General features: G+C 40.1%; 1 protein-coding gene across 11 annotated transcripts in view; it reads left to right on the top strand.

Moving 5' to 3' along the window:
• epb41l2 (erythrocyte membrane protein band 4.1 like 2) overlaps positions 1-17,099 on the top strand; it is a 168,203-nt gene that overhangs the window by 89,712 nt on the left and 61,392 nt on the right. For all 11 annotated transcript variants that reach the window (XM_059981559.1, XM_059981556.1, XM_059981552.1 and 8 more), the window contains 4 exons: positions 12-116; positions 4,552-4,594; positions 6,043-6,118; positions 15,456-15,674. In XM_059981559.1, coding sequence (XP_059837542.1) covers positions 12-116; positions 4,552-4,594; positions 6,043-6,118; positions 15,456-15,674 — 443 coding nt within the window. The remainder of the gene's footprint in view (positions 1-11; positions 117-4,551; positions 4,595-6,042; positions 6,119-15,455; positions 15,675-17,099) is intronic.

Here is a 17,099-nt window from a genome sequence, read left to right as displayed (position 1 = left end):
TTGTTTTTCAGAAACGTTCAAGAGGACAAATAATGTTGGACAGGGTGTGTGAACAAATAAATTTATTAGAAAAAGATTACTTTGGTCTCACTTTTCTGGATACTGCTGGTGAAAAGGTACGTTATAAATTTAAATGTCCATATATCTAGGTAAAGTTAACTAAAATGGGAGGATTTTAAAATGGAATAGAAAATCTATTTCAGTCACTGAGGAACAAACTTTAGTTTAAAATCCATTGTTTGTTGAAGCACACTTATCTATACAAATAGAATACTATGAATTTTTAAACACAATAAGTTGTTGTTCAGTTGCTTTAGAAAAATTTTGACAATCTTAAGTAACCAAATACTTGAAAGCCAGGATCTGCCTTGTTTTATGGATTAGTTGTCACTTTTTTTGCAAAGGAGATGAATGTTTTGCCATCTCAGCATAACTAGTTTGGGAATATTTTATAAAAGATTAATTGTTAGATTACTGATCAGTAAGGACTTCAAAGATTGCAAGAAGAAGATAGAATGCGGTTGAGGGGGAATAATAAATCGGCCATATTGAATGGCAGATAAGACTAAAGTTAAATGGCTTAATTTTGCTCTTGTCTTATGGACTTGTAGTCTTAGTATGGATGCTAGAAATTAAATTAGCTGAACAATGAATATGTCCAGTGATTCAGGCTGCACTTGTGTGAAGCCGTTAACTTTTCGGGGTACTACGGAAGATGTACATCATCCTGTTTGTTGTACTGTCTCAATAAAAATAGAGGTAAGAATGGATGTTAGATGAAAATATAGGGGACAATTGGGCAAAATGTGATGTGGTTGAAAAGTAAATTGACTTGTTCATTCAATATACGTTTCATCTGGTCAGTGTACAAGAGACTGGGGCAATGAATAAAATATGCCTATTTGAAAGAAATGCAAAAAATTCTTGTTTCACTTGAATGGATTATTGGACATTTTGGCCATTGGGGGAAAAAGAAGGCAGTAAGGAATGAATGGCATTTATTGTGATTGTATGAAAAGCAGTGGGAGAAAATGATGTGTTCATAAAGTAGTCCAAGGCGTCATGTAGGCAACATTCTCCTTGGAATGCTGGAAAGGAGGGTGAAAATGTGATTGGTGTGAATATTGTCCTTTCTTTACATCCTTAAAATCTTTTGAATGCGATTGTAAAAAGTGATTTTGTTTTTGTAACTAGGAAGGAACAAATTGGATTAAGTGAAGAGATTTCAACTAAAGCTCTAAACTGTTCAGGAACATTTCAATACCAAGTATATTGCAAAAGTGGGTTAAAATGGGAAGCATTTTTGAAGTGAATATATAAACTTTTTGAAATTCAAATTGAAGTAACCATGGCTAGTTTTGCAGACGATGGTTAGTATGTGCAATATTTTCAGTATGTGCACTGTGCAGATGGGGGGAGAGATGCCTGAGGAAGAAGAGATTTTCCTTTAACGGTTCAAGATTCAGTGGTATTTATATTTTGAAGTGCTTGTTAATAATTATATTAAACATTTGGCACTGAAGGTCAGAAAGAAAACCATAAGATTTGGAAGTGTCAAATATCTAATGATGTTCAAGCACTTTCACAAAATATTACTTTAATATGTTCACTGTTTCCATTTATCACCAAGAATTTCAATCACTCTGTTGGAAACAAAATGAAGAAAATCCAGTATTAAAGATCTGCAATAGATCTCTATCATAGCTTTCAGTTCCATTTTCACTCATTCAATTCATGTCGATAGATTGCAAGGAAAATTATTTTTCTTAACTACTGCAAATAAAGCAAATCCTACAGTTGAACTGCTCCTTGAGTAAAGATGTTGCCCTTCTCCGTGATCCCCCTGCACTATCTTGAAAATATTTTTGCTTGTAGTTCTTCCATGTGCTGTGTCGATTGCCTAAGTTTTAAATCAAAAATAAATGGTATTCACTTTGCCATTTTCTATTCATGATTGTTTAAGACAGAATTTGAAAAAAAATAATTGCAGAAACTTTGATCTTGAACAGGATGAGTGTAGGCAAATTGCGGTTTTTAGAAAAAATATGTATCCCAGCTTAATTCTTGTAATGTGATTTGGAAAATGTACTGTCTTGAGTTGTAGGTGTTAACAAGAATTCACAATATAGTTCAGAGTGATCTGTCTTCCTTGCACTAATTCTTAAACTATAGAAGCTATTGTTACTTCTTGGCACAGCTTGGATTTTTTTGCCTCTCCTCCCCTGCAGTGACTGTTTTTGACTCCATGATAAAATGCTAAAAATCTTTAACTTCAAGTCTGCTTTGCTGAGTACTTGATAATCTATTCTTCTCATTCAGTTGCTCCAGGCAGCTATTTATTAACCAGCTGTTCTTTTCAGCTGCAGCTATATAGAATGCAAGCTGCATAGCTGCATACCAAGCACCCTTTAGATCTTTCATAAGACTGGCCTCCAGATTTGTAGACGCGAGTTTATAGTTAACCAAGACATGAGTATTGTGAAGTACTTCATTTTACTTGATCTCTCTCCTAATTAGTGTTATTGTTGAGCTTTTCAGGATGTACAAAATTAAAAAGAATTGAAAAATATTACAGCTCATTGAATTGGTAGCGGTCTGGAGAAGAAGTATTTTACAGAATTTTTGTACCAGAATTAATAAATGCATTTAAACTTTAATAAAGTTCATTTTCATGAAATTATTATTTTTAATATGTTAATAACTTAATGGAAAGACGAAATGTGAATATATGGGGCTGTTTTGATATCTGAATGCAGGAATACATGGAAAATCTTATGTTGCATGCTTAAATGGAAAATGAGTACAATATGAATGTTGAAAAATCAGTTAGATTGTTGTTAGTTACTAGTCTTGCATTCCAGCAAGCATTTTTAACCCATCAATATTATGGTACATAAACTTTCTTCAATAATGATTGAAGTAATTAATCTAAAAATTGGAAAAAGTGTATTTAAAGAGGACATTTGGGTACAACAAGTGCATAGCAAGTATAGGAAAGTAAGAACAATGAGAAGCTTATGGAGTACAAGAAATGCAAGAGAACAAGGTGAAGGAGAATCCTAAAAGTTTCTACAGGTCTGTTGAGAGCAAAAGAACTGCAGGGGACACAATTGGCCCTCTGAAAGACCAGAATGGTAATCCATGTGTGGAGCCAAAACAGATAATCTTAAATGATTTCTTTGCATTTGTATTTACCCAGAAGAGGAAATTAGAGTTTGTAGAAGTGAGACAAAGTTGCATCAACTTCATGGACCTTGTACAGATTACAGAGGAAGAGGAGGTGTTTGCTACCCTGAGGCAATGACAAGGTGTTCCCTCTGACCCGATGGGAGGCAAGGGCAGAAATTGACAGGATCCTGGCAGAGATGTTTAAAACATCCTTGGTCACAGGAGAGGTGCTGGAGGATTAGAGGATAGCCAATGTTATTCCACTGTTTAAAAATGTCTAAACAGAAACCAGTAAATTGTAGGCCGGTGAGTCTGACATCATTTGTGGGAAAGTAATTGGAATGTATTCTGAGGGATCAGATATAAGTGTTTGGATAGACATGGACTTATTAAGGATAGTCAGCATTGCTTTGTGTGTGGTAGGTCATGTCTGACCAATCTTAGAGCTTTGGAGGAAGCTACCAGGAAAGTGAATGAAGGCAAGGCAGTGGATGTTATCTACATGGACTTTAGAAAAGCATTTAACAAGGTACTGTATGGGTGGCTGGTCAAGAAGGTTCAGTCACTGGTCATTCAGCATGATGTAGTAAATTGGGTTAGACATCGGCTTTGTGGGAGAAGCCAGAGAGTTGTAGTAGAGGGTTCCCTCCCTGTCTGGAGTCCTGTGACTAGTGGAGTGCTGCAGTGATCAATGCTGGTCCATTGTTGTTTGCCATCTGTATCAATGATCGGGATGATAATGTGGTTAACTAGATCAGCAGATCTGCAGATGACTCCAGGATTAGGGGTGTAGTGGAGTGATAAAGGCTACCATGGTTTGCAGAGAGATCTGCATCAGCTGGAAAAATTGGTTGAAAAAAGGCAGATTAATTTAATACAGACAAATGCGAGGTTCTGCATTTCAATAGGACCAACCACGGTAGGTTGCCATGTCTGGAGGACCAGAGTTATAAGGAAAAATTGAATCGGTTAGGATTGCGTTCTTTAGAATGTAGAAGATTGCGAGGTGTACAAATTTGAGGGTTCTAGACAGGGTAAATGCAAGCAGCTTTTTCCATTGAGATTGGGTAGGATTACAACCAGAGGTCATGAGTTGAAGGTGAAAGGTGAGAGGTTTAAGGGAACTTGGGAAATTTCTTCACTCGGGGTCATTAGAGTATGGAATGACAAGTAAGAGAAGTTTGGTGAGGTACATGGATAGCAGGAGTAAGGAGGGGTATGGTTCCAGTACAGGTCAGTGGGAGTAGGCAGTTTAATGGTTATGGTATGGACTAGATGGGCTGAAGGACCTATTTCTGTGTTGTACTTCTCTTTTATTCTGGCATTTGTAGGAATTTTTCTGAATTAGATTCATTCTAATGTACTGTTGTTTACCTCTTTTAGAATTGGTTGGACCCTGTCAAGGAAATAAAGAAACAAATTCGAAGTAAGTTTGTTGTTACATGATCTGCTATAGTTGACATGGGGGCATTTAAGATTAATACAGATATGCTTTCACTGTCATCTTGCACGCCATGCAGGTTGTTCTAGAAATGACCACGCTAATGGAGTCAGATATAAAGGGTTCTTTTTAGTAATGTACATAGTTTTATGTGACTGATAATGTTACTGTACTGAGCATGTTGTGCAAATTCCTGCCCTACACATTGCTGTGCTGGGAAGCTGGCACGAATGCACCAATGATTCATCCAGACGTTTCAGAGGGCTGATGTTGGAATGAGCAATGCAATTGCTTTGCACTGAGATACGGATTTAGGCTGCACTCTGGCCAGTACTGTAACTGAGCATAAGATTTCAGATTTGAATGATCTCATGAGGAATTCTACAAGTGTAAAATGTAAGCTACCTGTTCCTTGTGTTGACAGGCCTACTGAATCTAATGGCCTTTGTCACCACTGCATGTTGATTGTAATGGAAGCTTCTGTCTCTCCCTTCTGTTAGGCTGTGCAACTCTACTGAGCCTGCTGGTTTCTCTATCAGTGCCTTAAATGAAAATGTGTTAGATCAGGCACAAATCATTGGAAGGAGTCACATTTGAGATAGTTGTTTTTCTTTTTAGAGAAAGAGAAAACCCCATTAAATCAAACCTGTCTCTCTCATCTTGTTCCTGTTGTTGATGTATGTGGAGCAAAAGTATTGATTACCAAAATTTTCAACTTGGAGTCGGTAAACTGAATGCAATAAGTTTTTTAGGCATATGGAAGACAATTCTTAAAGAAAATGGCTTAATTATGAGCTTTAGCAAATTATGTACTTTAGCAAATGTCATGTAAGGAATACCATGGGCAATGTTTTTCTGAAATTATTGTTCCATGTAATCACGTGTTTCAATTATCCTCTGAAAACGGTTTATTAACCACCCCAATTTCCATGAGAACGGACTTTTTAGTAAAAATGTGTTTAAAAGCTTACATTTCCTTCTCCCCAGCATGATTGATTCATGGGGTAGTGGGCTGGAGCAGGTGAAAGTCAGCAGATGAAGATTTGTTTGTGCATTGAGTGTTATCAGTTATCAATTTTCATGCTTTTTTTTTGCTGTACTATAGCTTGCTGAAATTGGGTAGTTATGCAGTCTTAGGCTGGCACATCGAAGCATTCAAAACCACTTTATTTTGTTAACACAAAGTACACTGCAGAATCTGTGGTCAAATCAACACGTACAATACGCTGGGTGAACTCAGCAGGTCGGGCAACATCTGTGGAAACGAGCAGTCAACATTTCAGGCCGCATCCTGACAAAGGGTTTCGGCCCAAAATGTTGACTGCTCATTTCCATGGATGTTGCCCGATCTGCTGAGTTCATCCAGCGTGTTGTATGTGTTCACTTTCCTCTGTTGTCACGTCATTTAAAATCAGAATTGTATGTGATTGCAGGTTGTCCTTGGCACTTTTACTTTAATGTAAAATTCTACCCTCCTGATCCTTCACAGCTAACTGAAGACATCACAAGGTATAAATTCATCAGATTAATTCAGTTCTTGTGGAAGTAATTATTAAATGTTGAAATCAATGTTTTTAATTAAACATTTATGGTATTTTATAAGTATGTTTTATTTATATGTTCTAAATATGTTCTAGTATACAAGAGATTTCTTGCAAAATAATTGGAATTTCTTCAAATCTGCTAGTATTGACAGGCTTGATATTCAAACATTAAAAATATTAAACTCTGTCTCAGGTCTGTACAGAGATAAGTTGTCCAAATCTGACTGCATATGCCCAACTAATCCAATTTGCCAATATTTGGCCATTCAAACCAGTATAAGCCCAGAATGTACACCTGCACATACCGTGAGTCTTTGACTCACTAAGTGACATGTGGTGCTGCATCTGTCGCAGTGTTGTATCCCTGTGGCAGATCCAGGTCTTGTTGCATTTTTTCAGTATAATGCTTGAGAAATTGGTGTTCTAATCATAGAACAAACCTAGAACGATTGTTGAAATTGATGGAGTCATGGATTAAATGTAAAATCTTGGATTTGATTTGAAAGTGGATTCTACTTGTGTTAAATGTGAGGGAAAGAGTTTTTAAAATTATTTTAGTTTTGAATGTTTCAAGTTATTATGAAGTTTCCAGTCTACATTTTAAAGTAATTATTTTAATACAATTTTAGTGTTTTTTTTTAATGATTATGTTAGTCACATCCACTTTGAAATGGGGAAGTTTGAATGCCAGTGTTGTCTTCTGCCAAAAACCTTGGGGATTTCTGAAAGTGTCTTTATGGTCTGTCAATTGAGACTTAATCATTTGCTAGTTATTAGTGGCTAATTCAGAGTGGGGTGGGGGGAGAAGAGGAGGGTGGTGTTGCGGGTTAATGCATATGAAAGCAATAAAAATAAATCATTCCCAAAAAGGAAGCCATTCTTACTGTCTTTATCCCCTTCTTGTAGAGCAAATGTGTTAGTCTTTCCTGTTCTTCGACAGTTCTGCAAATTTTACTTTTCAATGTTTCAGGCTATTTTGAAGTTTCCGATCTACATTTTAAAGTAAATATTTTAATACAATTTTAGTTTATCTTTGAATGTTTATAATGTTAGTCACATCCAACTTTGAAATGGGGGAAAGGAGAGAATGGTGGCATGGACTATACCTCTTCCCACCCTGCTAGTTGTAAAAATGCCATATCCCCTTCTTTCAATTCCTCCGTCTTTGCAGGTTATGCTCTCGGGATGAGGTTTTTCATTCTGGAACTAAGGCGATGCCTCCACCTTCAAAGAAAGGGGGTTTCCCTTTCTTCACCATCAAAGCTGCCCTCACCCGCATCTCTTCCATTTCACATATATCTGCTCTCACCCCATCCTCCTGCCACACGACCACAGATAAGGTTCCACTTGTCCTCAACTACCACCCCACCAACCTCCATGTCCAGTACATTATTTCTCCGTAACTTCTGCCATTTCCAATGGCACATCTTTTCCCTCTCTTTGTCCCCTCCTCTCCCCCCCCCCCCCCCAACATACTGCTTTCCATCAGGATCACTCCCTACGTGACCCTCTTGTCAGTTTGTACCTCCCCACTTGAGCTCCCACCTGGCACTTATACTTGCAAGTGGAATAAGTGCTACACCTGCCTCTTTCCCACCACCTCGCTACCATTTAAGACCCCAAACTGAGGTGGATTGTATACTGTATTCGGTGTTCCTGGCGTGGCCTGCTGTATATCTGTGAGACCTGACGTAGATTGGGAGACTGCTTCCTTGAGCACCTACGCTTCATCCGCCAGAAAAAGCGGGATATCCCAGTGGCCACCCATTTTAATTCCACTATCCATTCCCATTCTGATATGTCAGGCATGACCTCCTTTACTGTCGTGATGAGGCCACTCTCAGGTTGGAAGAGTAACACCTTATATCCCATCTGGGTAGCCTCCAACCTGATGGCACGAACATCAAATTCTCAAACTTCTGGTAATGCGCCCTCACTCCCACCATTCCCTATTCCCATTTCCCCTCTCACCTTCACTCCTTACCTGTCCATCATCTGGTGCTGCTTCCCCTTTTCTTTCTTCCATGGCCTTCTGTTTTCTCTCATAAGATTCCCCCCTTTCCAGCCCTGTATCTCTTCTACCAATCAACTTCCCAGCTCTTTACGTCACTCATAAGACATAGGAGCAGAATTGGGCCATTTGGCCCATAGAGTCTGCTTCACATCTCTGTTTTCAAAGGGTGCCCCTCTATCCTGAGGCTTTCCCCTCTCATCCTAGACTCTTGTACCATGGGAAATACCCATTCCACATCTACTCTGTCTAGGCCTTTCAACATTCGAAAAGTTTCAATGAGATTCCCCCCCCCCCCCGAATTCCAGTGTGTACGGACCCAGAACCATCAAATGTTCCTCGTATGATAACGCTTTCATTCCTGGAATCATCCTTGTGAAGCTCCTCTGGACCTTCTGCAATACCAGTATATCTTTTCTAAGATGAGGGGTCCAAAACTGTTCATAATACTCAAGGTGAGGCTTCACCAGTGCCTTATAAAAGCCTCAGCATCACAGCCTTGTTTTTGTATTCTAGACCTCTTGAAATGAATGCTAACATGGTGCTTGCCTTCCTCAACACTAACTCAACCTGCAAGTTAACATTCAGGGTGTTCTGCACAAGGACTCCTAAGTCCCTCTGCATCTCAGATTCCTGGATTTTCTCCTCATTTAGAAAATAGTCCACACATTTACTTCTACTACCAAAATGGTATTTCATTTGTCACTTTCTTGCCCATTCTCCTTTTGGTCCTTTGAGCCTACACTCCATTCATCGGGATTATCGCAGATCTCAGCGCTATCTCCTCACACCATCTTTACATCTGTGATTCCCCTCATGTCCAGATATCTAGATCAGTGCTTTGAATGAACAGAGTGATGGAGCCTCCAGGGTTTTCTGGTTGGGGAATTCCATAACTTCAGCTGTCTAAAACCTTCTGCATCCTACCTGTATCCTCAACACTACCTGCCCCTCCACCAATCTTCGTATCATCTGCAAACTTGGCAACAAAGCCATCTATTCCATCATCTAAATCATTTGTATATAGCATAAAAAGAAGTGGTCCCAACACCGACCCTGTGGAACACCACTAGTCACTGACAACCAACCAGAAAAAGATCCTTTTTTTTCCTCACTCCCTGCCTCCTATCGATCAGCCAATCCTCTAACCATGTTAGTAACTTCCCTGTAATACCATGGGCTCTTAACTTGGTAGGCAGCCTTGTGTGGCAACTTGTCAAAAGCCTTCTGAAAGTCCAAATATACAACATCCACTGCATCTCCTTTATCTATCCTACCTGTAATCTCCTCAAAGAATTCCATTTGGTTTGTTGGGCAGAATTTTCCCTGAAAGAAACCATGCTGACTTTGTCCTGTCTTGTTCTGTGTCACCAAGTATTCCATCACCAGGCTAACTGGTTTATAATTTCCTTTCTGCTGCCTTCCTCCTTTCTTAAAGAGTAGATGAACACTTGCAATTTTCCAGTCCTCTGGCACTGTGCCAGATTCCAATGGTTTTTGAAAGATCATTTCTAAAGCCACCTCTAATGCTACCTTTTTCAGAACCATGGGTGCAGTTCCTCTGGGCTAGATGATTTATGTATCTTTAGGTCTTTTCAGCTTTTTGAGCACCTTCTCTCTTGTGACAGTAACTGCACCCACTTCTCTTCCTTCACACACTACAACATGAGGTGTACTGCTAGTGTCTTTTCACTCCAAGTGAAAATTTATGCAAATACTCATTTAGTTTATCAGCCATCTCCTCGTCCCCCATTATTATCTCTCCTGCCTCATTTTCTATACCCACTCTCATTTCTTTTATTATTAACTTATTTGAAAAAACTTTTACTATCCACTTTGATATTATTTGCTAGCTTGCTTTTATATTTCATCTTTTCCCTTTTAATGGTTTTTTTGTTGCTCTCTGTAGGTTTTTAAAAACTTCCCAATCACCTATCTTCCCACTAATTTTTGCTTTGCTGTGTGCCCTCTCTTTTGTTTTTATAATAGCTTTGACTTCCTTTGTCAGCCACGGTTGTACTATTTTACCATTTGAGTATTTCTTCATTTTTGGAATACTCATGTCATGCACCTTCCTCATTTTTCCCCAGAAATGCAAGCCGTTGCTGCTCTGCTGACATCTCTGCCAGCAGCTCCTTCTGATTAACTTGGCCAACTGCTCTCTCATACCACTAATTTTCCTCATCCACTGAAATACTGCTACATCAGACTTTACTTTCTCCCTATCAAATTTCAAGTTGAACACAATCATATTGTGATCACTGGTTCCTAAGGGTTCTTTTACCTTAAGCTCTTTAATCACCTCCAGTTGGTTACATAACACCCAATCCAGTATAGCTGATCCCTTAGGCTCAATGACAAACTGCTCGAAAACGCTTTCTTAGGTATTCAACAAACTCACTCTCTTGATCCTTTACCAACCTGATATTCCCATTCGACCTGTGTTTAAAATCTCCCATGATACCATAAATTGCCCTTTTGACTTGCCTTTTCTATTTCCTGTTGCAACTTATGGCCCACCTCCCAGCCACTGTTGGGAGGCCTGCATATAACAGTAAGGACCAAGAAGGTTTGGACAAGGGAAGCACAAGAGCCACCTACAGGACTACTTTGAATCGGACTGGATTGTATTCAGGGATTCATCTTTGAATCTGGATGAGTATGCTGCAGTTGTTACTGACTTCATTAAAACCTCTGTGGATGAGTGTGTGCCTACAAAGACTTACTGTAGTTCCCAAACCACAAACTGTGAATGAACCAGGAGGTACGTTGTCTGCTGAAAGCTAGATCTCTGGCATTCAAGTCTAGCAACCCAGGCCTGTACCAGAAAACCAGGAATGATTTGTAGAGGGCTATTTCAAGAGCGAAGAGACAATTTTGAATGAGGTTGGAGGCATTATCAGATGCATGGCAACTCTGGCAGGGTCTGCAAGACATTACTTCTTACAAAGTGAAACCCAATAGTATTAATGGCAGTGATGCTTCACTACCAGATGAACTCAATGCCTTCTATGCACTCTTTGAAAAGGAGAACACAACTACAGCTGTGAAGGTCATTGCTGCACCTGAGGACTCTGTGAACTCCGTTTCAGAGGCAGATGTTAGACTGTCTTTAAAGAGAGTGAACCCTCACAAGGCAGAAAGTCCCGATGGAGTACCTGGTAAAGCTCTGAAAATCTGTGCCAACCAACTAGCAGGAGTATTCAAGGACATTTTCAACCTCTCACTGCTACGGGCTGAAAGTCCCACTTACTTCAAAAGGCAGCAATCATACCAGTGTCCGAGAAGAATAATGTGGGCTGCCTTAATGACTATCACCCAGTAGCACTCACATCAACAGTGATGAAATGCTTTGAGAGGTTATTTATAACTAGACTGAACTCTGCCTCAGCAAGGACCTGGACCCATTGCAATTTGCCTGTTGCCACAATAGGTCAATGGCAGAGGCAATCTCAGTGGCTCTCCACAGGGCTTTAGACCACCTGGACAACACAAATGCCTACATCAAGATGCTGTTCATTGACTATAGCTCAGCATTTAATACCATCATTCCCACAATCCTGACTGAGAACGTGCAGAACCTGGGCCTCTGTACATTCCTCTGAAATTGGATCCTTGACTTCCTAACCGGGAGACCACTGCCTGTGTGGATTGGTGATAACATATCCTCTTCACTGACGATCAACACTGGTGCACCTTGGGTGTGTGCTTAGTCCACTGCTCTACTCTGTATACACATGACTGTGTGGCTAGGCATAGCTCAAATACCATCTATAAGTTTGCTGATGATGCAACCATTGTTGGTGGAATCTCAGGTGGTGACAAGAGGGTGTACAGGAATGAGATATGCCAACTAGTGGAATGGTGCCGCAGCAACAACCTGGCACTCAACGTCAGTAAGACGAAAGAGCTGATTGTGGACTTCAGGAAGGGTAAGACGAAGGAGCACATACCAATCCGCATAGAGGGAACAGAAGTGGAGAGAGTGAGCAGCTTCAAGTTCCTGGATGTCAAGCTCTCCGAGGACCTAACCTGGTCCCAACGTACCGATGTAGTTATAAAGAAGGCAAGACAGCGGCTATATTTTATTAGGAGTTTGAAAAGATTTGGCAAGTCAACAAATACACTCAAAAACTTTATAGTTGGTGAGCATTCTGATAGGCTGCATCATTGTGTGGTATGGAGGGGCTAGTGCACAGGACTGAAAGAAGCTGCGAAGTTAGTAAATCTAGTCAGCTCCATCTTAGGCACTAGCCTACAAAGTATCCAGGACCTCTTTAGGGAGTGGTATCTGAGAAAAGCAGCATCCATTATTAAATACCTCCAGCACCCAGGGCATGCCCTTTTCTTATTTGTTACCGTCAGGTAGAAGATACAGAATCCTGAAGCTGAAGGCACACACTCAGTGATTTGGGAACAGCTTCTTCCCCTCTGCCATCTGATTGCTAAATAAACAGTGAAGCTTTGGACACTACCTCACTTTTTTAAAATACAGAGTATTTCTATTTTTGCACATTCTTTTAAATCTATTCAATTCTATTTCTCTCTGCTAGATTATGTATTGCATTGAACTGCTGCTAAGTTAACAAATTTCATGTCACGTGCTGGTGATAATAAACTTGATTCTGATAACTGCCATCAATGTCCTTTTACTCTTGCAGTTTCGTAACTCAACCCACAAGGATTTGACATCTTCCGATCCTGTGTCACATATTTCTACTGATTTGGTGCCATTCTTCACCACACCACCCCCTCTGCCTACCTTCCTATTTCTTCAAAGTAACGTGTAACCATCGACATTCAGCTCTCAACTATAACCATCCTTCAGCCACGATTCAGTAATGGCCGCAACATCATACCTGGCAGTCTGCAATATTGCAACAAGATCATCCACCTTATTTCTTATACCACACGCATTTAGATACAACACCATGAGTACCGTATTTGCAGTCCTTTCTGACTCTGCATCCCTAATGATTTGATGCTCAGTCAGTTGGCTGCAATTAAGCCCCATCAACTGCCTGCCTTTCCTGACAATCTGACTGCACACTATTGTTACTTTTACCATCTGCCCTTTCCTGAGTCCCTTCACTCTGGTTCCCATCTCCCTGCCAAGTTAGTCTAAACCCTCCCCAACAGCTCTAACAAACCTGCCTGCAAGAATATTGGTCCCTCTCGGGTTCAGGTGCAACCCATCCCTTTTGAACAGGTCATACCTCCCCCAGAAGAGATCCCAGTTATTCAAGAACTTTAACCCTGCCCCTCTGCACCAGCTTCTCAGCCACACATTTATTTGCAAAATCATTCTGTTTCTACCCTCACTGACACGTGGCACAGGCAGCAATCCAGAAATTTCTACCTAGGAGTTCCTGCTTCTTGACTTTCTACCAAGCTCTCCAAGTTCTCTTTTCAGGAGCTCATTTCTTTTTCTTTCTATGTCATTGGTACCAGTATGCTCCCCCTGCTCCCCCTCCAAAATGTTGTAGATGAGATCTGAGACTTCCTGACCTTGGCACCTGGGATGCAACATGCCATCCAGGTGTCCCATTCACATCCACTGAATCTCCTGTCTGTTCCCCTCACTACCAATCCCTTCTCTCTTTCCCTTCTATACCATGGACCCATGCTCGGTGCCTGTAACCCGGTCGTCGTGGCGTTCTCCTGGGAGGTCATCCCCCACAAAAGAATCCAAAGCGGTATAAGTGTTTTTGAGGGGAATGGCCACAGGGTACTCTGCTCCAACTGCCTATTTCCATTTCTCCTGATGGTCACCCAGCTACTTGCCTCCTGCAACTTTGGTTCCCTGTAACTTTGATTAATTACATCCTCGCTATCCCATACAACCTGAAGGTCATCCAGTTGCTGCTCCAATTCCCTAACACGGTCTTCAAGGAGCTGCAGGCAGATGCACTTAACGCAAATGTAGTTCCCTGAGAGACTCTGGGTCTCCCAGTTCTGCCAGAGCGCACCACAGCCATTTAAATGGTACAGTAAGAGAGGCGAAAAATAACCAAAAAGGAAACCTTAACAGACGCTTTACATAGAGCCAATGCCTCTTCTGAGCCAAAGCCTCCTTTGAGCCAAAGCCTGTGGCTTTTACTCTTGCTAGAGGCCTACTCCCATACAATGGCCACTCTGCCTATCCCTTCTACACTTTTATTTATTTTATAGAGGTCTGTTGACGCCGCTGATAGGCCACGTACAATGGACAAATGCTCTCAAAACTCCCTTTTTAAATAACCGGTGCCAACCTGTGAGAAATCCCTCTTGGTAGAGCTCTATTGATGCAGCTGATGGGCCCTGTACAGCAGAGCTGCCCCCTGCCCACCCCCACCAGTTTCACTTATAACCTTGTGTTTCTTCTTTCCCTCCCCCCCACCTTCTTCCTTTTTCTGGTCATTTATAAACTTATTTATGTACCCAGAGTTTCTCAGGGAAATACAGTCCATATCTGATGATGCATCCAGTTAGAATGCTCTCCACCTGTACATTTGTAGAAATTGGTGAGAATCTTTAGTGTCATATTAAGTCTCAAACTCCTAGTGAAATATAGCTTTCTTTGAAATTGCATCAATATATTGGGCCCAGAATAGATACCCAGAGATGCTGACAACCAGGAATTTGAAACAGCACACACTTTCCATTGCTGATTCCTCTCTTGAGGATTGGTACGTATTCCATTGATTCTCCTTCCTGAAGTCCACAATCCATTTCTTGGCCTTGCTGATGTTAAGTGTCACATCATTGTTGTGACTCCACTCAATCAGCTGATCTAACTCACTGCTGTACACTGCCTCGTCACCATCAGAAATCTGCAAATAATAGTCTTCAACTAAATGGCAATCTTCAAGTTGCAATAGAATAATTCCACGTCTGTTTTCATTAGTTGGAGGACCCATCTCCTCTTTAAAAAAAAATGCATGCCTTAATGTATAAATAACTCTTAATAAAAGGTAGAAGTTAAGATAGATGCAAAGGAATTAATTTTATTTACTTGGGTAAAATTACATAATCCTCTGATTAAATGTGAATCTTGTCTGCATGTCCGTGGTCCTCAATTAACAAACATATCCATGTTTATTTACTTTAATAGCTAAGTTTTAATATTATGTTTGTATTTTTTCTAACTGGCTAAATCTTAAGTAAACAAAGAAGAAAACCTTTGAAAATTTTTAGTTTACTGAATTAATGAAACATGAGTTGTCTTTAAGTGGAATGTCATTAATGAAAGACCCTTGGTATCATTTGAAGTTTTTCTCATCCCAACTGGCATTCTCCATTATCTTTGCAGATATTATTTGTGCCTTCAACTCCGGCAGGATATCATATCTGGTCGTTTGCCATGTTCGTTTGTAACTCATGCCCTTCTCGGTTCTTATACATTGCAAGCGGAACTTGGGGATTATGATGCTGAAGAACACAAAGCAGGTTATGTCGCAGAATTACAGTTTGCTCCAAACCAGTCAAAAGAATTGGAAGAGAAGATCTCTGAACTGCATAAAACACACAGGTAGAAATCAGCAATAGTTGCTTGTCAAAGTATGTTTACTTATCATTGCTAAGTAATGAGGTACTCATGGGAATTATAAGGGTGGCAGTGTGAAGGTATCTGGTAGTAACTGATGGCCTAGTTAAATGATAAGTTACCTCAGTATATGTTTTTCTAGAATACATAATATTAAAATTGGTAGAATTTCTGTAACAGGTCTTCTGTTTGAAAATCAGAAAGTTACAGGCTCTGAAAATCTAAATTAAGGATAGAAAATGCTGAAGCTGAAGTATTGAACAAGGCAGACAAAATCTCTGGAATGAAAAACTTAATATTTTTGCTTAAAGACACTGTCAAAATTTGGAAAGAGTAAACATATTTTAAATTACAGAAAGAGTTGATGAAGGTATGATATTTTGAACTGGATTGTCAGTGCTAAACTATTGATGAATCCATAAGATATAAGAAGAAAATTAGGTCATTTGGTCCATGGATTCTGTTCCACCATTCAATCACACCTGATTTTTTTAACCCCATTTTCCCACCTTCACGTAACCCTTAACCATGACAACTGTATCAATTTCTGCATTAAACAAACCCAATGTCTTGGCCTCCTCAGCCCTCTGATAATGGATTCCACTGATTTGCTACTCTGTAGCTGAAGAAATTCTTCCAAATTTCAATTATAAAGGTTGAACAAGTTAGGTCTTTATTCTTTGGAGCATAGAAGGTTGAGGGGGGACTTGATAGAGGTATTTAAAATTATGAGGGGGATAGATAGAGTTGACATAGAAAGGCTTTTTCCATTGAGAGTAGGGGAGATTCAAGCAAGAGGACATGAGTTGAGAGTTAAGGGACAAAAGTAAAATTGGATAGGTATATGGGCAGGAAAGGAATGGAGCGTTATGGGCTGAGTGGAGGTCGGCGGGACTAGGTGAGAGTAAGCGTTCAGCAAGGACTAGAAGGGCTGAGATGGCCTGTTTCCATGCTGTAATTGTTATAACCTTTATAACCATATAATGTCTCAGGCCTCCTTCCTTCCTTCTGAGCCACGAGTACAATTCCAGAGCCATCAAACATTAAGCCTTTCATTTCTGGGATCTTCTCTTGTGAATCTCTCTGGACCTTTTTAGGCCAGTGTACCTTTCCTTTGATATCGGGGCCAAAGTCACAAGTTATTCTGAGTGCGGTTCGACCAACACTTTAGAAAGCCTCAGTATTGCATTCTTGTGTTCGTAGTTTAGTAATCCCAAAAAGCATGTTAATGTGACAGTTAGACCATAAGTTGTAGGAGCAGAATTAGTCCATTTGGCCCATTGGGTTTGCTCTGCATTTATTTACTTTCCCTACTACCAATTCAATCAGTCCATGTCCTTTACACTAGCAGCCCCTCCACCTGGCTTGTTATCGTGTGCAAACTTGGAGACAATGCCATCAATTCCTCCA

Source organism: Hypanus sabinus, chromosome 10 (genome assembly GCF_030144855.1).
Source record: "Hypanus sabinus isolate sHypSab1 chromosome 10, sHypSab1.hap1, whole genome shotgun sequence".
NCBI classification, from domain to species: Eukaryota; Metazoa; Chordata; class Chondrichthyes; order Myliobatiformes; family Dasyatidae; genus Hypanus; species Hypanus sabinus.
Note: the sequence above shows the minus strand (reverse complement) of the source record. Positions and strands in the feature narration are given on the sequence as shown.